This window comes from Eumetopias jubatus, unplaced genomic scaffold (assembly GCF_037043125.1).
Source record: "Eumetopias jubatus isolate StellerSeaLion01/CBP00866 unplaced genomic scaffold, mEumJub1_p1.0 scaffold_7, whole genome shotgun sequence".
NCBI lineage: Eukaryota > Metazoa > Chordata > Mammalia > Carnivora > Otariidae > Eumetopias > Eumetopias jubatus.
Window position 1 is genome coordinate 10451913 of NW_028274813.1, and position 24395 is coordinate 10476307.

Consider the following 24395-nt stretch of genomic DNA (forward strand, 5'->3'; position numbering starts at 1 on the left):
AATCAATATGCAAAATCTGCCTGAAACGGCTACTTTCCTCGAATGCTAATGATAGGACAGAACGGAGTGTGTTGAAGAGGGCCTAAAGCAGTGATCATCTCCAAAACATATTTCTAAGTCCATAATTCACCTCCTCACATTGTGACAATGAAGAAACCAACATCTATAAAGACTTATGGAAGTTGTTCAAGTCAACCAAGTAATTACTGTCAGGGTCAGGACAGTATCTCCATAAAGCAAGAATCTAATTTAAATAAAACAACAAAACTACTGGTCCTATAGTATTTCTTATGAGTTCCAAAAATAACTATTAAATTAATTTCAGGGGGGCCCAGCTGGCTCAGTCAGTGGAACACGTGACTCTTAATCCTGGGATTATAATTCAAGTCCCATTTGAGTGTAGAGATTACTTAAAAATAAAATGTTTTAAAAATTGTAATTAACTGGGGCACCTGGTGGCTCAATCAGTTAAGCATCTGCCTTTGGCTCAGGTCATAATCCCAGAGACCCACGCCCCCCGCCCCCACCCCCACTCAGCAGGGAGTCTGCTTCTCCCTCTCCCTCTGCCCCAGTCATGCTTGCTCTCTCTCTCTCAAATTAATAAATTAGTAAATAAATAATAAAAATTTTAATTCATTAACTAATTAATTTCATGCATATATTTTCTTCTTTAAGAGAAACAAAGTCAGGGGCACCTGGGTGGCTCTGTCGTTAAGCCTCTGCCTTCAGCTCAGGTCATGACCCCAGGGTCCTGGAATCGAGCCCCGCATCAGGCTCCCTGCTCGGCGGGAAGCCTGCTTCCCCTTCTCCCTCTGCCTGCTCCCACTACTTGTGCTCACTCTCTCTCTCTATCAACTAAATAAATAAAAATCTTTAAAAAAAAAAGAGAGAGAGAGAGGGGCGCCTGGGTGGCTCAGTGGTTAAGCGCCTGCCTTCGGCTCAGGTCATGATCCCAGGGTCCTGGGATTGAGCCCCACGTCGGGCTCCCTGCTCAGCGGGAAGCCTGCTTCTCCCTCTCCCACTCCCCCTGCTTGTGTTCCCTCTCTCTCTGTGTCTGTCAAATAGATAAATGAAATCTTAAAAAAAAAAAAGGAGAAACAAAGTCAATTCTATCCCTGCTGCCCCTTAAAGAATTATTTTAGACATTGCTATCATTCCTTCTAGCAATATATGAATCACCAGTCCTCTAATTATTTTAAAAGAAAAATACTAAGGAAATATAATTGCTAATTATACCACATGTAATTCAATGAGTAAATATGGACACATATGAATAAATTTATGAGTTAAAAATAATACATATCTTACCTAAATTATTTTAATATGTTGTCCATAAGACTAGGTCCATGTGCTACTTATGTGGAAATCATAAAGACACTAAGCAGTAAATGGACTTTTTAAATCAGAATATGTAATGATTTTTACTACAAAATAATGATTTGATGAAATAACAAGTCATTCTATTCTTATTTATAACTCTTTACCTGCACAAAAGGATTTAGAGAAGCGCACACTTAATCATGCAAAATATTGAACACTTTTAATATTTTTTTCAAATACGAGGCAAAAGAATCAAGAGTTGATTTGTATGCCCTGAGCTTTTTTGTTTTTTTAAAGATTTAGAGAGAGAGTTGGGGGGGGGGAGCAGCAGAGGGAGAGGGACAAGCACACTCAGTGCAGAGTGCCAAGCGGGGGCTCCATCTGAGGACCCTGAGATCATGACCTGAGCTGAAACCAAGAGTCCGACGCTTAAATGACTGAGCCACCCAGGTGCCCCTATCCTGAGCTTTTTTTAAACTACAAATAAGTAAATATTTTTGAAAGAACAGAGAAATGAAAGTAAGCTGATAACTGCAGTGAACACTGAATTAAGTGTACAGTCATAGTGCAAGAAAGGGTCTTAACAGCATGACTAAGTACATATCCCTCACTTTACTAACAGAATAGAGATGCTAAATGATGTTCCCAAGGTCACGCAGCTGGTTAGTGGCTGTGCTCTGTCTCTTAGCAACAAGGATTAGAAGAAAAACACAAGTTTTATAGCTCTCACTGCCTAATAAAAAAAAGACAAAATTAGTCTCAACTAATTATATATATGTAAATATATATATATAAACATATATAGATTCCTGTACAATAAATAAGAAACTAGAGCTAATAAAATACATGCTGTTTTGGAATATTAAGAAAATTTTTCCTGAAGAAGAAAAAAAGAGGCCACATCTATTTACCCACTAGGGTACCAAAAGAAATGATAAAACACTGGAATTCTGACCCTTCAGCAGGTTTCTGCTAATCCACTATTTACAAACCATCCTGAATAAAGAAATGTGGGAGATTTTTAATGCCTATATCAGGAAACTACAGAAACCTTGTGAACATTCCTATTTTGTAAAAGAAAGATTTAATCTGTTTAAATATCAGAGATGAGGAACAGGAAAGATTGAGAATACTCACAGGTTTCTAACCTGTGCCATGAAGTAGATGATGGTGCCATTTATCTGAGATAAACAAGCAACTCACAGATGAGTAAAGATGTGAAGGAAATAATACACCTAGCAATGCAGATATCTGAGGAAAACATATTAAAAGAAGAAGGAAACACAAGTGCAAAATCCGAGGTGGATGTATACCTGGTATGTTTAATGAATAGCAAAGATGGGTAGAGTACACACCACACAAAGAAGGGAATAGAAAGAAATGAAATCAAAGCAGTTATGGGGAAGGAAGAGGTAGTCACAGAAATCAGGGAAAGTACATTCTCAAACTGTAATGGAACTAAACAAGAAATCAGTAACAAAAAGATACCTGGAAAATCCCCCAATATTTGGAAATTAAACAATACACTTCTCAGTGACTCATGAGTCAAAGAAGTCTTGAAAGAAAGTTTGGTTGTTGTTTTTTTTAAAAAAAGAAAAAAGCTTTTATTTAAAGAGAGAGAGTGTGCACATGCCCACATGAACGAGGGGGAGGAGCAAACGGAAGGGGAGAATCTCAAGCAGACTCCTGGCTGGGCTTAGAGCCCAAGGCCAGGCCTCGATCTCAGCACCCTGAGATCAAGGCCTGAGCTGAAATCAAGAGTCGAACATGGAAGCTTAACCAACTGAGCCACCCAGGTGCCCCAGAAAGAATGTTTATTTCAACTAAATTACAAGACACAAAACATGAAAATTTGTGGAATGCAGTTAAAGCAGTGCCTAGAGGGAAATACACAGCATTAAAATGCATGTGCTAAAATAAAAGATCTAAAATCAATAAACTAGGATTCCACCTTAAGAAATTAAAGAAGGGAAAACTAAAGGCAAAGCAAGCAGAATGAAGGAAATACTAAATACAGAATAAAAATCAATGAAATCAATACAGAAAACATTACAATACAGAAAAACATTAAAGAAAATGAAACCAAAAGCTGGTTCTTTTAAAAGATCAACAAATTGATAAACCCCAAATGCAAACAAGAAAAAAAAGTGAGAAAACACAAATTACCAGTATCGGCCATCAAAGAGGGGACATCAGTACAGATCCCACAAACATTAAAAGGGAATACTAGCATAGTCTAATTCAATGCCCATAAATTCAATAACTTAGATGGAATACAGTCAAGTACTTGAAAGAGAAAAACTACCAAAACCCACTCAAAAAGAAACAGACAACCCACAGGGCCCTATATCTATTACATAATTGAATGTTTAGGTAAAAACCTTCCAAAAAAGATAATCCCAGGCCCAGATGGTTTCATTGGTGAATTCTACCTAACATTTAAGGAAGAAATATGGGGCACCTGGCTGGCTCAGCCGAAGGAGCATGTGACTCTCAATCTCAGGGTTATGAGTTCAAGCCCCGTGTTGGGGTAGAGATTACCTAAAAAAAATTTCTAAACATTTAAGGGAGAAATAATACCAATTCTACACAACCTCTTCCAGAAAATAGGAAACCACTTCCCAAGTCATTTCATGAGCATCCTCCTAAACCAAAAGTGGGCAAAGATATAAGAAAACTATAGGATCAATATCTTTCATCACATTAGATGCAAAAATCCTCAAAAATATACTAGCAAATAGAGCCCAGAAACACTGAAAAAAGGCTCATATATCATGACCAAGTAGATTTCATCCCAAGAATGCAAGGCTGGTTCATCATTTGAAAATTGATCAATGTAATTCAGCATATTAAAAAAACTAAGTTAGAAAAGCCATACACCCTATCAATAGATTCAGATAAATAATATTTACAAGATTCACCACCCATTCATAATAAAAACTGTCAGCAAATTAGGAATACTTACATCATATTTAATGGTGAGAGACTGAATGCCTTCCCCCTAAGATCAGAAACAAGGGAGGTCCTCTCTCACTACTCCTACAGGGGAGGAACCTGGCAGATACTACTTTAACCAAGTAATCAAGATTATCAGCACCAGTGATAAATCGTGCTGATAGCATGTAACCCCCTGAAATGATGGGATGAGAAAGGCATTTCACCTCTGTGGATTCTTCCCAAAAGCCCATAACCCTAATCTAATAAAGAGAAAAACATTAGACAAATACAACTTGAGAGTCATTCTACAGAATAGCTTACCAGTACTCTTCAAAACTATCAAGATCTTGAAAGGCAAGGGAAGACTACAAAAGCATCGCAGCCAAGAGGAGACTAAGGAGGTATGGCAACTACATGCAATGTGGTATCCTGGAGGAAAAGAACATTAGTGAAAAAAACTAATAAAATCCAAATAGTCTATAGTTCAGTTAATAGTCATGTACCAATGTTAATTTCTTAGTTTCGACAAAAGTACCAAGGTTATGTAAGATATTAGCTTTAGAGAAAGCTGGTGAAAGTTATACGGGAACTCTCTGAACTATTTTTGTGATTTTTCTGGAAGCCTAAAATAATTCCCTCAAAAATTATCTTTTTTTAAAAAAGCAAAAGGTCAGGGGTGTCTGGGTGGCTCAGTCAGTTAAGCGTCTGCCTTCAGCTCAGGTCACGATCTCAGGGTCCTGGGATCGTGCCCCGTGTCAGGCTCTCTGCTCAGCGGGGAATCTGCTTCTCCCTCTCCTTCTGGGCTCTCTCTCTCTCTCAAATAAATAAATAAAATTTAAAAATTAAATTAAATTTTAAAAAAGCAAAGGTCAGAAAAAGATATACTATGTAAACACTGACCAAAAGAAAGCTGGAGTATATTAATATCAGATAAAGTATCCTTCAAAACAAAGAATATTTCTAGGGATAAAGACAAATATTACATAACTATAAGGGAGTTAAATCACCAAGAAAACATAACAATCCTAACTGTGTATGTACCTAAATACAGAAATCAAAATACCTGAACTACTATTAAAACTGACAGATTTGAAAGTAGACAAATCTGTGTTTATAGAGACTTCAATACTCCAGTCTTTGTAATTGGTAGAATAAGTAGATAGAAAATAAGAGAGATGGAAGACCTGAGAAATACCATCAACCCACATGACCTAATTCACATTTATAGAACATTATACCCAACAACAGAATGCACAATGCTTTTCAAGTACACATGGAATATTCACCAAAATCAACCATGTTCTGGGCCATAAAACAAACCTCAGCAAATTTAAAAGCACTGAGGTCAAGCAAAGTAAAGTATGTTCTGTGACCATTACAGAATTAAACTAGAACCAATAACAGAAAGATATCTGGGAAAATCCCCCAAATAACTGGAAAATTATGTGAGGTACAGATATACACCAGCCAGATGTATAAACCATCCCCCTTCCTCCCCACCATTATCAGAGCTGCGAGGAGAGGTGTCCTCTCCTCACAAGCCCAGGCTGTACTTTTGTGAATCCTTTCCCTCTTCAAGACTACTTATTTTTCAAGCAAATATAGTTTAATTTTATTACCAAGAGAATTTCTAAGCAAATACATTTTATAAACTTATTACCAAGAAAATTTATATGACAATTCTAAGCCAGTCAGACTTCTCAGTCTGATTTTTCATGCATGAACATGTAAATATTTTTATGCTAGCCACATAACTCTCATTCTGCCCAAAACATATTTAAACCAAATCTACAATGTGCAGAACTCCTTAAAGAAAAAAATATTTTCTGATATTTTTTAGTTCAGCAAAATGAAAGTATTTTTCTTTAATCATAATGTTATTGCATCCAATCCTTAATGAAACCCAGGCACTTCCTGAATTATGACTATTTACATTACAAATGACACTTTTTTAAAAAGCTGTGAAATTCTTCACCTCTCCAAGGACGTTCGGCCATACAAGGATGACCATTAGCACCACCTAGTGGATGAAATAATAAACTGGGATTCAACATCTTCTCTTTTATCTTAGAATTGAGGATACCCCACTGAAGCAAGATGGAAACTTAAATTCTATCAGGCTCAACCCATTGTACTATATAGAGGGAAGAGGGGGGGAACGGTGCCTGAAGAACTTAAGTGACTTGAATGTGATCACAGACATAAACGCCAAGTCCCCTGATTTTTACACTCGCAAATTGGCCCTTTCTATTGCACGTTACAGCCATGTGCAAAAAAATTAACCTCAAACCTTACCTTCCCCATATGCAAAATTTGCCTGGAAATGGATCAGAAACCTAAAATTAAGAGCTAACACCTTAAAACTGCTAGAAGAAAACAAAGGAAAAAATCTTAATGACCTAGAAGTTGACAAAAATCTCTTAAATATAACACAAAAAGTACTAATTATAACGGAAAAAAATCAATAAATTAGACCTCATCAAAATTAGACCACAACAAAGCAAATACCCTTTGCTCTCTGAAAAATACTTTTGTAAAAATTAAAAAGCCACAGACTGGGAGAAAATATCTGCGAAACATATATCCAACCAAAGGGCAAAAGCTTTGAACAGATACTTCCCTAAACAAGAAATATGGCTGACTTATAAACACATGTAAAGATGCTCAGTGGCCACTGATCATTTGGGAAATCCAAATTACAAATACAATGAGACACCATCACACTAGACCACTAGAAACACCATTAAATGGCTTAAAACTAAAAAGGCTGATCATACCAAATATCAAGTATATGGAACAACTCAAGCTCTCATACACTGCCTGGAAATGTAAAATTACAAGTTCACTTAGGAAACAGTTTATCAGTTTCTTAAAAACATGCATCTACTACATGACCCAGCCATTGCACTCTTAGTTGTATACCAGAGAAGGAAGAAAACGTGTCCACCAAAGATTTGTACACGAATATTTATAGCCACTTAAGTCTGTAGTAGCCAAAAACTGGAAATTACCCAAATGTCTATTAGCAGATAAATGGATAAGCAAAATATGTTATATCCTTAAAATGGAATAATTATCAGTACCAAACAGAAATAAACTATTGATGCATGCAACATTATACATGAACCTCATAATAATTAAGTTGAGTAAAAGATGCCAGACAAAATAGTAGATATTCCAATTCATTCCTATAAAATTCTAGAAATTGCAAACTAATCTATAGTGACAGAAATTAGATCAGTGGTTGCCTAGATGGGAGATCAGAGGAAAGGGAGAGGATATTAAAAAGGGACACAAAGTTACTTTTGGGAGTGATGGATATGTTCATTATCTTGTGATGATAGCTTTAAGGATGTGTGGGTGTGTGTGTCTATGTCAAAATTCATATATACATGTCAAAATTCATCAAATCCTACAATTAAATGCAGTTTACTGACTATCAATTACACCTCAATAAAACTATAAAAAATGAAAAACATATATATTCATCACATAACCCAGCATTCTATTTTTAGGCATTCATCCAAGAGATATGAAAACATATGTCTACATTCTAAAACAGGAAAAACCAATCTATAGTGACAAAAAGCAGATCACTGGTTGCCTAGGGTCACAGTGGAAGATTAATTGCAAAGGGGCACCATCTGGAGACAAAACTTTACAACTACAGGAAGTTTCCGGATGGGAATTTTCCCATACATTCTATATATACACCTATGAAATATGTTCTGAATTGCAAACAGGTGATTAAAAGGACCAATAAACCCTGAAACAAATAATACATTATATGTTAATTAATTGAATTTAAATTTAAAAAATAAAAATAAAAAATAAAAAGACCAATAACAACTATCCTTTCCTAAACACAACTCTGCACCAAGCACTATGTCTTCTATATACATCTCCTCCAATCTTACAGTCCTATAGTATAGGTATTATTATTGTCATTTTAGAATAGGAGGCTTGAATTCAGAGAAGCTAAGCAACTTACCCAAGGTCTCTCAGTAAGTAAATGAGTGAGCCCCAGCCTCTAAGAATAAATCTGGGTTTGTCTTAATATAAAGTATTTCTGACACAATGTCCTGCCTTCTCAACACCCAACATACTTGTTAACCAGGGATGAACTCTATTCTACCGAGCTCTAAGAAAAATGCTTTTGCTTCCTTAAGTACTTCCTTGAACACAAGTATCTGCTGGTATAATGTCACTCGTTCCCCAGGTGATCCCTAACACATACAGGTACTCAATAAATATTCTGTACTGTTTAACTTAAACTCGTAAGATTTATTCTGAAGTAACTATTAGTTGCATTACAAATCCTTTCCATTATTAGTATCTCCGACTTTACTTAACAAGATAAAAACTGCCCAAATCTCTCATAATTGCATCATGTTAGTAAGCTCCAGATCTTTCCAATGACATGATATGGGTCACTTTTACATTGATGAAAATAGTTTACTCTTTTGTTAAGCTTTTCCTACAGATCCCATGAGAGCATTCTGCTTTCTACTGATGTCACAGAGAGGGCCTTCTGAAGCTTCAGTAAATAGGAAAAAAGAAGCTGATGCCATTGTTAACGCTCATGACAAAAAGCGAGGAAAAGGAGGTGGAAATAATCACCAAAACCCTTACAGTCAGTGACCTAGTACTTTTCCAAAACAGGGTATTCAAGGTTTGCCAAGGACTTAAGTAATTTGGCCTAAGAAATAATGTAAGATATACAGCTGGAATCTATTATATACTCCTCTTTATACGTGAAGCACTAGTCCCTCCATTCTAAAACATGAAAATGGAGGCGCTCCCTAGTTCAAGTCATTCAAGCATCACCTTCACAGGGGATGATAATTTGGGCATTTTTTTAAACGGGAACTCTTATAGGGAACACTCTTGTAGGAAAAGAAAAATGTTCAATGGTATAAGTAAATCAGGCACAGGAAAACAGAAACCTCTTCAGGCTATTAGTAGGGAGTTCATTATCAATATGCTAGGAAATTTACATACTAGAAAGTTTGTCACTTTCTTTCCTTAAAAATAAGGGTTAGACCACTCGTACACTGCTGATAGAAGTTTAAATTGGCACAATGTGGAAAATTGTTTAGCCATATCTTTTAAGCTTGACATGTGCATATACCAATGACCAATAATTCTACTTCTATGAAGATAACTAAAAGAAATGCATACATATGCATACATATTCACCAAAAGACCTGTATGTGAATGTTCCTAGCAGCATTATTAATAGCAAAAAACTGGAAACAAGCCAAATGTCCATCAACAGTAAAATGGATAATTAAATTGTGACTTATAATGGAATACTACACAGCAATGAAAGTGAACAATCTATTTCTCCATGCAACAATATGGACAAATCTCTTTTTGAAAAGGTTCAGTAAAAGCTAAGCACAAAACAGTACATTCCATGGTTCCTGCTATACAAAGTTCAAAATCAGGCAAACTAATCTATGATGTTAAAAGTCAGGATGGTGGAGGAACTGGACAGGGTAAAAGAGAGGTACTAGGCTAATACAGTAGATTGTGTTCTATTTCTTAATCTGTGTGCTGATTACATGGGTGTGTTCACTCATGAAAATTCAACAAGCTATATATTTAGGATTTGTGCACATTTCTGCAGATGTTCAAAAAGCTTGTTTTAAAAAACAAAAAAAATATGCCTATGAAAGTACCACTTTGGGGCACCTAAGTGGCTCAGTCAGTTAAGCATCCGGCTCTTGATTTCGACTCAGGTCATAATCTCAGGGTCGTGAGATTGAGCCCCACGCTAGGCACGAAGACTGCTTAAGATTCTCTCCCTCTTGCTCTGCTCCTCCACCTTCCCTCCCCGCCCCCACCTCTAAAGGAAGGAAGGAAAGAAAGGAAAGGAAAGGACCTCTTTAACTGAGATTCTTAATTCATTAATTTTATTTTATTTTTTAAGTATACGAAAGTAAAGGAATAACAGAGCAGACCATGGGCCAAACTCAATGCAGAAACAAGAGAGAAATATCATGGGTAACCAAAGACGAAAAAAGGTCATCATAGTACATACTTTGAAAAAGGATAGTATCTCTCTCTACATGGTGTTAAAAGACTCTTCCAACTGAACAGCACTCTCCACTTCCTTGCCAAAGGCAGGCTGAAAGCTCATAGCTAATAGGCTACTTTCTAGAATGCTCACAAGCTTCTGCTCTAGTGGATTTTTAACCAAGAGTCAGCTGCAGACCAGTTTATCCCAATTTCACTGGCTATTGCAATTACATAATTTAATTAAATCTTGCAGAAGCATATGATGCAAAAAGAATCATTTCTATGAAAATTAAATTGAAAGTTTTAGAAACAGTCAATAAAGATAACTTACCAAAGAAAATTGCTATTGAAATAGGAAGAACGAGGCAACTTGCAAAAGATAAGTAGAAAATCACAAAACTATAGGACCATGCTTTCCGAATACTTCTAAGCCATCTTCAAATTCTCACCCAGCTTTAAAGAAATGTAAACTTGACATTTTAAGTGCGTAATAGGGGTAATCGATGCAAGAAAGCAGATCCTGAACTGTAATCAACAGACCTTCACTCAAAGAAAAGGCAGTGGACCTACAACAAAGACTGGCAAACTCTACGTATTTTTTTACACTAAAATAAAATGTTGAATGTAGGTATCATTCTTATGATTCCCCATGCTGACCAGTTTTTTTGGATTAACTAACCAACTATCCATTCCACCTGTGAGGGATTTAAAAGGTTCTTCTGTACATCACTCAAGAAAACTGGGCAAAGTGATACTAGACACTCAAGCACCCCCCCCACATACACAGTCTGTCTGTCTGTCTCTCTCTCTCTCTCACATACATACATACACACACACACACACACACACATACACACACACACACACAGCCCTTATATACCCGCTTTACTAAAACAGTATTAAAAAGCAGAAGGCATCAAAAAAAGAAATCAAGACAACAGTGAAAATAAAAGAAGTATGGGGATATAGAGATCTTAGAAATCAAGTCATACAAAGGAGTTTTTCACACAACTTTTCACATTTGCATAGCAAATATGAAAGGTATTTTTAAAGACAAAACAATCGAAACCTAGCCAGGTAGCCAAGCTTATCACTGAAGTTCTTCCCCACTATTTTACTGCTGTCCTTCCTGTTCTAGTCTGGAATGCAAGGGTCTCCAGACGTGATTAGCAGTAGCCACAGTTTACAGCACTTTTGTTCATTTCCAGATTTGGCTGCAGAAACCTCCCTCTGCGACATCACCAGGGGGAACACTTACTTCTTAAAAAAAGGGAGGAAGAGGCAGAGGATAAAAGTTCCTAATTAAAGATGCACTTTACCCGACAGTCCCTGGAAGGCAAAGTGCAAAGTGTTTTAAAACTCACAGCGTAGGGGCGCCTGGGTGGCTCAGTCGGTTATCCAGCCAACTCTTGAATTCAGCTCAGGTCATGATCTCAGGGTCCTGGGATCAAGCCCTGTGCCGGGCTCTGCCCTCAGCGGGGAGTCTGCTTAGGATTCTCTGCCTCTCCCTCTCCCTCTCCCTCTGCCCCTATCAGGCACATGCACACTCATGTGCTCCCTCTCTCATTCTCTCTCTCTCTCTCAAATAAATAAATAACTCTTCAAAAAAATTCACAGTGTAAAGTGACTATAAAAGCAATCACAACATAAAAGTGAGGTTAACACTAACCAATCCACATAATGCATGCATAATGTTAAGAGCAAATATTGCTTAAAATAAGGTCACTTGGTAAGAAAATATAAATCTGTAAAACCAGCTGAACTTATCACTCAAGTTTAAAAATGCTTGATTATAATTTGTGAAGATTCTGGTTTCTGATAAATACTATTAGCACAGGAAGTTAATAGGTATCTTTCATAAATTTCAGTTGACATACTTTACTTGCCAGTTACTTTACTAAATATTGGAAGGCAACATTAATATTGTTATCCTCTTATAAAAGTTTGAAATGTACCTTGAGAACCTAAGTAACAAGGAAGTAGGGACAAGGGGAAAGAGACAGAAGGAAATTAACATTAATTGCAAACCTATTCTGTGTTAGGGCTCCACCCATAATACAACCTTGGGAAATAGGAATTGCTATTTCCATTTTATAGACGGAAAAGGGGAGCTTAACAACCATAAATAATGTGTTCCTGGTCACACAGATAATAAACAGTAGAATAGGCTATAACCTAAATCTGTCTGATTCTATTGCCTATAATACAAAAAAATCAGAAAAGTATCTTAATTCATCTGGCATTTTGATCATCTTAAATTAAATAATACACTTTATGAAGAGGTATATATTTTTATCACAGCACAAAACAAGAAAGACCAAAACAGCAACAACATAACAGATGGCTTGCCCTCCAGGACCTTACAATTAAAGAAAATATTCCCACGGGCACACACACACACACAGGTTAAGGAATACAATGTAGTGATTAATCACTCCTTGAGTGAGGCCATCCATAAGTGATAGGGGAACTCAGAGAAGCCTGGGCTCCATGTGGTTTCAGCAGTTCAGAAAGGCTTTATGAAAGATGCAAGATCACAGCTAGATCCTGGAGATGGAAAATGTTGAACAGGTGTAATGAAAGGTCCTCCAGGACAGGGAAAAGCAGAGGTAAGGATGAACACAATGAATATGAGCAACAGTGAAGAGGCCAGCAGGACTGCTTTAAAAAGTAAAGGACTAAGTGGAAACAACCCAAGTGTCCATCAACTGATGAATGAATAAGCAAAATGTGATATACCCACACAATGCAATACTACTCAACAATAAAAAGCACTGGCACATCCTACAACACGGATGAACTTTGAAAACATTATGCTAAATGAAAGAAGTCAGTCACAAAAGGCCACATACTGTATAATTTCATTTACATGAAATGTCCAGAGAATAGACAAATCCATAGAGACAGGAAGTAGACTAGTGATTCGCAAAGGCTGGGTGGGGTAGAAAGAAGAAGTAAGGATTGACTGCTTATAGGTACAGGGTTTCTTTGGAGGATGATGAAAATGTTCTAAAATTGATTGTGGCGATGGTTGCACAACTCTGTGAATACACTAAAATCCACTGAACTGCACACTTTAAATGGGTGAAGTGTATGGCAAATGAACTACAGCTCAATCAAGCCATTAAAAAAAAAGTTGAGGGCCTGGGGGAACATCACACTGCACAGCTAAAATGGAGTCCCTTATGACAAGTTTGAGGGTCTGGAATTTATGTGGTAGGCAATTAGAAATATCTAAGTAAAGACTTACCTAATGAAAGCACAGTACACGAACTTAGGGCTCTTCTCTAACAAAATTATTCACATATTTTAAATACATTCCTAAAATATATGCCAAAATCACAAAGACAACAGAGAACAGGAAAAAGATGATGCGACAGGATTCTGATGAAGCCACAAGCTGTGACTATTAGGAAAGCTGTTTTGCTTCATCACTAAATGCCACAGATGGATGTATCAGCGTCGTATTTATGCAAAACCACAAATTCATCTGTGTCATGTCTTCAAATACCGTAATGTTCTAAGCTTAATTATGAAAACTGCATTAACAATTGATCTGCCATATTTTAGAGTGAGAGAATGAACTGTGTAATTTGTTTTTCATTGGATGACAGTACTCTACAGATCATGTTTTATATATTAGATTCACTTTAAATGCTATCAGAACCTCCACTCCACTGATATAAAGCATGTGTGATGCAAACACATTTGTCTGAAGTCTAATTTAACCTAAGATTCCAAAAGAGTTTTATTATACAAAATAAGAAAACTAAAGAGACAAATCTGACATTCAAAGGGGGAAAAAATCTGGATATTAAATATCTAATACAAAGGAAAAGGCAAAGCACTCAAAATCAATCTGAAAATCAAAGAAAAAAAAAAAAAAACAGGGGGCGCCTGGGTGGCTCAGTAGGTTAACATCTGACTCTTGGTTTCAGGATCTCAGGGTCCTGGGATTTAACCCCACAGGCTCCATGCCCCATGCTCAGCACAGAGTCTCTTGTCCCTCTCCCTCTCCCTCTGTTCCTCCCTGTCCCTTTCTCCCTCCCCCCCCACCCTGTGCTCTCTCAAAAAAATAAAATCTTAAAAAAAAAAAAAAAACAGATCTCAGTATGAGGTTCTATAGCATTGGGAAATAAAATGAAAGAAAAAAAGGAACAGGGTACATTTAAAATAAAAGCCTCAATATAAGAGAGCAGAAGAGGCTGTAACAGAGGCAAAGTTTGGAACTCATCTATGAGACAATCCCGTACCTTCCCCGGAATCCGAAGGAAGAGAAAACCTTTCAGGCAGCGTGCAGTTAGCCCTTCAGAAGCTGGCCTAAAGGTGAAATCCCAGTTTCCCCCAGGAGGTGGTGAGATGGTGAGAATACAAAGAACTCTGCTAGAGAACCCACACACAACCAAACTAGTGCTCGCCTTCTGAGTCACCCTGCAAACCTCCTTCAAGGTAGATGAGCCACGAGAAACTAAGGAGATATCAGATCTCTTTTAAAATTCTCGTCTAAGAAGGAGAGGTCCCATCTGTCTCTGCAAGACTTTGTAAATTCCAGAACTGGAAGAAACCTGTGTTCTGCGTCTGAAAAATACAGACAACTTAGATGACCCGGTTCACTAACAAACAATAAAAGCAAAATAGAAAACAAGTAAGCTGTCCTAAAAAAGAAGCCTTGTCACTGATATCTAGAATAAGGTATCTGCTGTCACAAGTAAGTAGAGCAAGACTCTCTCCATTTCCTAATTGTAAGCCAGAGTTCACGCAAAAGAAGAGACTTCAGGAGGAGTATCCAGGAGGAACTTTTTACAAATCATTAACTGCTGTATGTTAAAAGAAACTTACCCAAACTCTCATCAATTGTCTACCTACTCCAAACAAAAGAACTCGGGGGAAAAGGCAGAAGTTTACAACTATTTTTCACTGTATTGGACATGTTAATTACTAAGGAATAAAGTACTTCAAATATAATAAAATATGAGAAAAGATTAAACACTGAATTATTCTCTATGTAAACATCAAAAACACATTACTGTTAATCCATACGTAAATAAAAGTTTTCTTTTAAATTAATAGGGAGAAAAAATGACAGCATGCTACCAAAGATCACCAAAGGAGGGGAAGTAACACCAACAGAAGGTCTAATACCCAGAAACATTTTCAAGCGATAGAATTATTAGAATGGCCTAAATTATAAGCATGCTACAGTTCTGACTAAACTAAGAACAGAAACTCAAGAGGCCATGAAAAAGCTAAAAAATAACTAAGGGAATGAAAGTCATGGGGAGGGATTTTTTAATTTTTTACAGGATCCTCTACTGAATAACATGGAACTAGAAGCATGACCTATAAATTAGAAAGGAGAACAAGAAACTTGTCAGCACTTGAAACTGGCAAAGCTGACCTAAGCTAAGGAAACAAGGATGATAAGTATCTCAGGAGGTAAATAACACTAGTTTTCAAAATCCGTTCTAAAAAACAAAAGGGAAAACTAATTTGCCAAAGGGAAAAACATGTGGCTGTAAGTTAAAGAGAAATTTTAAAACAAATATACACAAAATACCTTGGGAAAATTTCTGCTTCGGAAGTACGTTCACAGATAAGTTCATTAATGTTCACTGCATTAGCTTTTAAGAAGTTAAATCTAAAGTTTTTTTAGTTGAGAGAAACTTTATAAATATTTGCAATAATCACTTGCATTAAGCAATTCTGCAGAGCTTGTGAGATTAAACTTAAATGAGAGTAGGCTCAATTAAATTTTAAAATCTTTCAGACAAAATTACAAGGCTTACATAGCAAAAGTAATATAAACAGGATATCCTGAGCAACAAATTGAGTACTCTACTTGTGTGGAGTTTTTTCTATATATTGTAAATAGCATGTAAGTTCATACTCTATTATCAACTTAAAATTAATCACAGGACATTCTTTAAGTCTCATCCAAACTTACTGGATCTATGGGAGAACAACCAAAGCTGGAAAATAAAAAAAGAAGGAGATCCAACTCAAGTCCTTAAGCTGTTCTGTTCCTCCTCCTCCAAGAAATATTCCTTAAGTTGGTTGTCTTACTGGATTTCAATTCTCAAACATGTAAGTCTATACCAAAATCTTAACTTAACAACATAATTAAATGCTATGCATGCCAAAGTACTCCGTTCAAGCGGTTGGGTAAATCTGAACATAACCGGAACGACATTTCACAACGCGTTCATCCATGCTGTGCCACAGGGAACGAGCAACAAATTCACAGAAAGACTTCGAGCAATACCTGAGCAGATAAACAGCCCTTTCAATATCACTGAGGTCTTCATCAACTGTCAGTCTTTCTATTTCTTCTGGTGTCTGTCAAGTGTAAAATACAAATTATGCACACAAACGTGGATTAGTCTTGCCCCCAGTGACCCTCCGGGAACCCCATATAAGTAAGAGACGAATGAAAAAGTTTCGCAATTAAGCAGTTATCATTGAAAAGTAATCAAGAGTCTGAGGACTCCAGGTGCCGACCTCATGAGGTCTCCGTCTCGAATTGTTGGGGTGGGGTGGTGGAGTTTTTTTTTTTTCTTTTTTTTTCTTTTTTAAACTAGTCTAGCTTGAAAATTACAGTGTGGCTTCCTAACATTGCCGAACTCGATTTTATATGCAAATATGAAATACATACGTACTTTTAAATCTCTAATACCCCAAAGCTGTTTCTCCAGCATTTTCCACCCCAGGAAATGCTACAAGGGGGATGGAGGCAAACTGCAGCCGAGAGAGAATGAAAAAGACGAAATGTGGAGTGGGGGAAGGGATGGGAATAAACTCTAGGGCTGGAAGGAAATAAGATTCGCGATATTGCGGCAGGTGGGAGTGAGAAGAGCTCAACCGAGCTTTTGAGAGGACTGCTGGGGGAGGGGGTGGTCCGTAAACTAGGTTTGCAGGCAGTGAGGGTTGGAGGCTGGGACGAAGATGACTCTGCGGGGTGGGGGAGCGAACTGAAGGTTGACTCCCTCAAGGCGGGGAGTGGGGATCAGGGTCCCAGCTGGAGTCTTGGAGGGGCTGGGAAGAAAGGACGTGTGGTGACTCAGAATGGGGGCGAAGGGTCGAGAGGGCTTTGAAGATCCGTAGCGGGACGACGGTAGCCTGGGCGCTGGGTGGGAGGCGAAGGGAGGCCTGGCAGACTAGGGTGCAGAGGCACCCGAGCTTGCTCGGATAGAGGAAGGGGAAAGTGGGATCCGGCGTGTCTCCGGGAGGAGGGGCGGATCTGTGCTCACTGAGGAGTGGGACGGAGTCCGTTGGGGGGGGGCACTCAGGTGGCGACAAGGCGGCGGCGGCCTCGAGGGGCAGCTCCCGCAGATCGGAAGGAAGAGGGGCCACGGCGGTCCGGGAGGGGCGGCTCGGGGGACGACGCTGGACCGTCCGTTCCTGGGGGCGGGTTGGGGAAGGCGCACGGGCCGGGCTGGGCCGGGGGACCGAGGGAGCCCAGGGCGTCCGAGGGGTCAGTCCCTCGGGGATGGGGGTCCGAGCTGGGAGAACCGAAGCTGTGTCGAAGCAGGGGCGCCGGCAGGGGCCGGTTTAGGGTGACACGGCGACCGGAGGAGGACTGAGGGTCCCGGGCCGCCTCGGGAAGAAGGGGACGGACGGGGTCGGGGCCCGGGCCAGTCGCCAGGCTCCCTGCGGGCAGTTCCTCCTCCCCGGGGCGCACCTTGAGGCTCCGGCGGACCGGCCTCTCGATGATGGTGAGCTCCTGCAGGTCCTCCATGTAGCCGAACAGGCTGTTCTGACTGAAATCCATCGCGGCAGCGGCGGGCGGCGGCGGATGCATGGACCGCCGGGCCCCCTCGCCGCCCGGGCCGGAGCGGCCCCGGGATGCCGGACGCTCGCAGCCCCGCGGCCGCCCACCGGCAGGACTTTCTCCCGCTCTCGGCCGCGGGAGCGGGGCGGGAGGGTGGCTGGCGGCGGGAGAAGGAGCGCAGCCGCCGGGGGGGGCGGGGCGGGCAAAGCGAGGGGGCGGGGCGAGGCGCGCGGACGGGCGGCGGGGGCGGGGCCAGAGGCGGGGGAGTTGCCACAAGCCCGCCTCAGCCCCGCCCCCCAAGCGCCGCGCGCACGCGAGCCGGACGCACCTGCCGCGCAGCACCGTGGCTTCTCCCTCCGCCCCTCGGCGCCCTCCTCTCCCCTTGCCCCGCCCCCGGCCGAGCGTGCCCCGCCCTGTGGCGCGTGCGCAGAACCTTCCTCCTCCTACAGCCTGCGGAGGCGGGCTGGGGGCGGTGGCCGGGGGCGGAGAGGCTGAACCAATGGCAGGGGAAGCAAAGGAGAGGGAGGTGGGCTGCTGTGGTATTTAACCTGCAGGAGTAACCTTCCGGTAACTCGTGTGATTGCCCACCATAGCAGGGGACTTGTGTACGTGGAGACTACCCTAGCTCAGTTCTAGCCCTGGGGGAGGGTTGCGTACCCAAAATCAGCAATTACAGCGCGGTGTGTGCGCGGGTGATGAGGGAAAGGGTGTATTGGAATACAGTCCTGGAGGGGCTAGCATTTGGGTGGGGCTGCGGCCAGAAAAGAACTCCCGGAGGGGAAACGCTTAAACCGAGTCTTAAACAATCAGACTTTCCTAGAGAAATAAGAGTAAGCCCATTTCCAATTGAAATCTGGGATTGTTTTGATTGTGGGACGTACTGCGAGGAGTGCAGGGAAGCCAGGGCTTGGTCCTTTTTAGAGGAAGGCCCTGCTCTGGGCAGCCACATGAGTCGCTTGCCTTTGATTCTGTTAAGAATAGGAAGCGATGGGAAGGGGATTGGGGCGATGTTTTTGGACCTCAGGGACAAAAGTTATGTTTGAGCAGACTCTTCAGCTCCTAGGAGAGCTCTTTTTAATTTTATTTTATTTTCCACTCGTTCCCTCTCCACAGTCCCGTTTCTCTACCCGCCATGCGCACCCTCTCTTGTATGTTAAGATATGTCCCAGGACGTGTGTATATCCTCCAAAGATACTGTTAGTTTCTGTATTATTTTTTAAAATACATGAAAGGTATTGTGCTAAGAACTCGTTCTGTTTCTTGTTTTTCCCTCAACATAATGTCTTAGAGATGTATTCATGGGGCTATCTGTTTATTCTCGGTGTTCATTAGTCCTGACCACTAATAGAATTCGGTATGTGCATCTAACACATTTTACTGACCAATTCCTTAAAAAATGGATAGTTAGGTTGCCAGCAGTTCCTTGTAACCACAGACAATACTGGAATGATATTGGAAGTGTCCCTGATGGACCATAAGAAAGAAAGGGAATTGCCCGGTCATGGAGTCTACAATGCTTGTTTTCACTCTGCCAAGTTGCCCTCTAGAGTGGCTTTGCAGGTTGGCACTCCCACCAGTGGTACATGAAGACAGAAAGATTCTTGTTTTCCCACTTCATATGCTAACATTTAGTATTATCTGACGTCCTAATTTATATCAATCTGATAGCAAAGTAGTATCACATTGTAATTTCATTTAATTTTTTTCCTGATAGGTGACATTACCCATTTTTCCATATACTGAAGAAACTTTGAGATTTTTTCTTTCTGTGAATTAACTCTTTATATCCTCTGCCTATTTCTCGGCTAGATTTCCTATTATTTTTCCGAATGAATTAAAGGAGTTTCCTATATATCCTAAATATTAATCTCATGTCAGTCTTGGACAATGCAAGTGTTTCTCCCAATCTTTCACATGCCCTGGTAGCTTGGCCTTTGCTATCCTACAGTGTAGGGGAAATCCTTATTTGGCTATATACAAATGCATCTAATTTTAGCCTTGTGGAGTGGGGTTTTTGGGTCTCCTTGAAGAATCTTTTCCTACCCAAATATTCTCCTACACTTTCCCCTGTTTAATAACTTCATACCTTTATCTATCACAGTTAGGTCTTAATTCATCTGCAGTTCACCTGGCATATGGTATAACCAAGAATACAGTATTATTTTCTCTGCGTAGTGAGCCGATTTGCCCAGCAGTAGTCACCAAACAATCCATCTTTTCTCCACTGATGTGTGATGGCGTCTCTGTCCTGTACCAATTCTTAATAGCCACACGTCCCTGTTTCTGGGCTCTCACTATTGCTCTGTTGATCTGTATCTGTTCTGCACTGATTTTATCATTATGTCTTTGTCATATGTCCTAATATCTGGTAGCGTGAGTCCTCCCCCACTCTGCTCTTTTTTTAATTCAGTATTGCCTCTGAAGTTCAAAGCAAAAGTGGTCAGTGGTTACCCCGCGGCTAAAATCCAGGTATTCCGATCCCTGCTCCACGTTAAGGAAAAAGGGGTGTGGGGGGAGCTTGGAGAGATCAGGATGGAGAAGAGGCAGAGATACAGGGGAGGTGGTTTTCCTTAGCAACACCTTGCAGCCTCCCTTTCCTGTCAATTTCTGAAATTGTCCTCTTTTCCCCTTGGTTTGTAACTGATACTAATCATATTTATAAACTTTACTGTTTCAGCTAAGAAGTATTATCTCATGTTTGGATTTTGTAACACCGTCATTTGAGATTTGATGATATTCTTAAATGAAAAACTGATTGAAACACAGACCTAGCTTTGATGTTGGCTGCTACAGGGCAGGAGACGGATGAGGTCAGTTTGGTGACTAGACTCTGGAACTGCTGTAGTTACTGCCCTGTGGTAGAAATAGCCCGCCCCAGCCTGGCTGCCAGGAAACGTTAGTCCCAGTCCCGGCGCTGCCAGTGACATGCAACGGAACGAGTCTTGGAGCCCTGTTTTTCTTATCTGAATTGTTTTCTTATAACTTGTCTCAATGTGTCCTAGAAGCAGCCCTGTGAAGTACAGACAAGATGCACCCCTATTCCAATCTCATAGATAAAGAAATTGAGGCTCAGAGAGGTTACATGGCTTTAGGCATAAGCACACAGCTAAGAGAAGCTAGATTTATTCATGTCATCTCTTCATTCAACAAAAGCCTGGTAGTTAAATGCATGGACTTCAGAGTCTAACTGCCTGGATTGGCTCTGGCCAAATGCCTAGAATCCTGGCTCTGCTACTTCCTGCTGTGAGCAAGTTACTTCACCACTCTGTCCCCCACTTTACTCATCTCTAAGATCAGAATAACAGTAGGACTCAGCACAATGGCTCAAATGACTTAAATGAGATAATACGCACACAATGTTTAGAGGAATTCCCAGCACATAGCAAGCATTATCATCATCAGTGTTCCCCGTCCCTGGGCTCAGAAAATATTGAATAGGCTGTGTGCTGAAGCTGTTGATTCTTGTGGTTGAATCTGTTGAATCTGTGATTCTAGGATAATATTCTCCCAAAGAAGTCCAGGTCCTCATCGCTGGAAACTGTGACTATGTTACCTTACTTGGCAAAAGAGGCTTTGAAGATGTGCCTCATTTGAGGATCTTGAGATGGGGAGATTATCTTATGTATCTACTACATTTTAGATGATCTGGGTAAACCCAGTGTAATCCTAAGGGTCCTCATGAGCAAAAGAGGGAAGCAGGAAAGTCATCATCAGGCCTTGAGAAAACTTGACCAGCCAGTGCAAGCTTTGAAAACAGAAGGGGCCCACAAGAAGACGGCCATTAGAAGCAGGAAAAGGAATACAAGAAATAAATAAACTCTTCTAGGGCCCTTCGATGGAAATGTAGCCCCAACGACACCTTGATTTTAGCCCACTGAAACCCAGATCTAACTTCCAGAACCGTAAGATAATAAATTTGTGTGCCTTTAAGCCACCACATGGGTGGTAATTTGCTACAACAGCAAAACTAAAACTAAGCCATTATCTATACGAGGAAAATGTTTAAATTAGATGACTACCTCAGACCATATATCACATGATTATTAAATCATGTGAATGAAAGACCTAAACGTGGCTCTCTGGGCTTGAACCTATAGGTAGCAACTTGGCTAAATGCACCAAGAAGGTCAGAACTGTCAGTAAAATATACAGGACCCATGAGGGCACCTCTCTTAGGAAAATGGTGAAGAAAAGAGAAACGAACTAGCACACCAAGTGCATTCCTTCCTTCTGTGGCAAAACCAAGACGGAGAGACGCGCTGTGGGGATCTGGCACTGTGGTTCCTGCATGAAAATGGCGCCCGGACCTACCTCACCTCTTCTGCCATCACAGAGACATGATCAGTTGCAAGACCAGGTGAAGCTCCAGCACCAGCCTAAGCGAGTTCATTATGTCACCACGACAGCAACAGCAAAACCCAAATGCGAAAGTCAGATCTTCCAAACTTTTCCAAGAAAATACACAAGGATAGCTTTATGACATCCGAAGACAGAGAACAAGAAGCACGGGCTATAAAATACAAGACTGATAAATCTAACTAAATGAAAACTTAGAACTGGTATTCGTCAGAAGAGACACCACAAAGACAGTGTGACAAGACAAACAGTCAACTGGGAAAAGATATTCATAACAAATTAATCAAAGAAGGATTGCTGTCGAGAATTAAGAACTCCCAAAAAATCGGTAGGAGGACAACTAAGTAGAAAAATGGGCAAAATATACAAACCACCACGTTACAGAAGGGGAATTTCCAATAAACCTATGAAAAGAAGCTCAACCTTATTTTAATAATCAGGGAATGGTAAATGGACACACCCAGCAAGTGGTGCTCACGCAAATGGGTGCAACCACTTTGGAAGCCACTTTGGAAAATAATGTGGCATTAACTTGCCTAAAGGAATAAATCTCTTCAAGGCATATACTCTAGCACACCTGCACAAAGAGACCTGCGCGGGAAGGTTCACAGCAGCAAAATCCTGGTAGCAACTCAAATGCCTCTCTACTGGAGAATAGATACATTGGTTGTTGCATACTCCAATCCATGGAAGACTATGATGGTGAAAATGAACGACAAGTACATAATTCAATAAAGATAAATCTCATGAACATGTTGAGCAATAAATGCAAATTGCCCAAGATTATCTGCAGTATGAAACTCTTACATAATGTTCAAAAACAATAATATGTATATAATATCCCTTTGTGGTTAAAATGGCCATGAGAAGAAAAGGAGACGATAAACACAAAAATGTAATATATTGTTGGGACGCCTGGGTGGCTCAGTCAGTTCAGCCTCCCACTCTTGATTTCAGCTTAGGTCACGATCTCGGGGTCATGAGATCGAGCCCCGCGTTGGGCTCTCTGCTCAGCGGCAAGTCTGCTTCTTCCTCTCCCTCCCCCTCTGTGATCTCCCTCTCTCTCTCTCTCAAATAAATAAATAAAATCTCTAAAAACAAAGCAAAACATATTGTTAATCTCTAGGACCAAGATGTGACCGGGGAGGGGCACACAGCAGTCATAGGGGATGTGTTCTTTTTTGAACTAGATAGTAATACATATTTGTTTTATTGTTATGCTTCTACTATACATATGCATTCCGTATGTTTTATGCATGAAATATTTTAGAAGTTTTTACATCAGGGAGATTATGTGGTTCCTAGTTCTGAATTTAGCACTGCTAGCCATCCATTCATTCAAAACATATTTCAAGAATTCTAGCTCTATGATAAGCATTGTTCTAGGCTGGGTCTCCAGACAAGAAGCAAGCCAGGTACAGGCCCTCCCACCACAGAGCACACATCCTAAGGAGAACAATGGAAATTGATCCAACAATCATCTACTGTGATTAAATATCTGATTACAAGCTAGGATAACTGCTATGGAAAAAATACAGGAGCTGGGATACTGATGGAGAAGGAGCACCTTGGAGTGATGTGAACAGGTGCACATCTTCGGGGGCTGCTCCACCCTTGATGTACTGGGGCATGGGTGGAGGTCAGGGAGGCTGAGGCAGTAAGGATGATTTCCACATTTTTGGCTTGTGCAGCTGGATGGATGGAGACATCACCCACCCGGTGCTCGCTCTGTGCCTTCTTCGGTGTCTGGGTAGAAAGCAGCTTCTGACGACCACCGCAGAACAGAGCTCCACCTGCAGCACCAAGCAGACTGGCCAGTGTCTGCCCCCCAAGTCAGCAGCGGCTCTCTCTAGCTCCCTCCTCTTCAGCTTGGTTCTGGGCGAGCTACATGAGGTTCCTAGCGGGCCACGTCTGCCGCAATCGACCCAGCACCTGACATGATGGTTAGCACCCACTAAGGGCTCTGTTAATGTTGGTTGAGAGACAGAAA

At 40.5% G+C, this 24395-nt stretch overlaps 1 protein-coding gene across 2 annotated transcripts in view; it reads right to left on the reverse strand.

Moving 5' to 3' along the window:
* PPP4R4 (protein phosphatase 4 regulatory subunit 4) overlaps window positions 1-18144 on the reverse strand; it is a 103884-nt gene extending 85740 nt beyond the window's left edge. For both annotated transcript variants that reach the window (XM_088024469.1, XM_028101386.2), the window contains exons 1-2: window positions 17960-18144; window positions 16544-16617 (exon numbers count right to left, since the gene is read on the reverse strand). In XM_088024469.1, coding sequence (XP_087880595.1) covers window positions 16544-16617; window positions 17960-18079 — 194 coding nt within the window. In that variant the 5' untranslated portion in view covers window positions 18080-18144. The remainder of the gene's footprint in view (window positions 1-16543; window positions 16618-17959) is intronic.
* Window positions 18145-24395: the final 6251 nt, after the last annotated feature.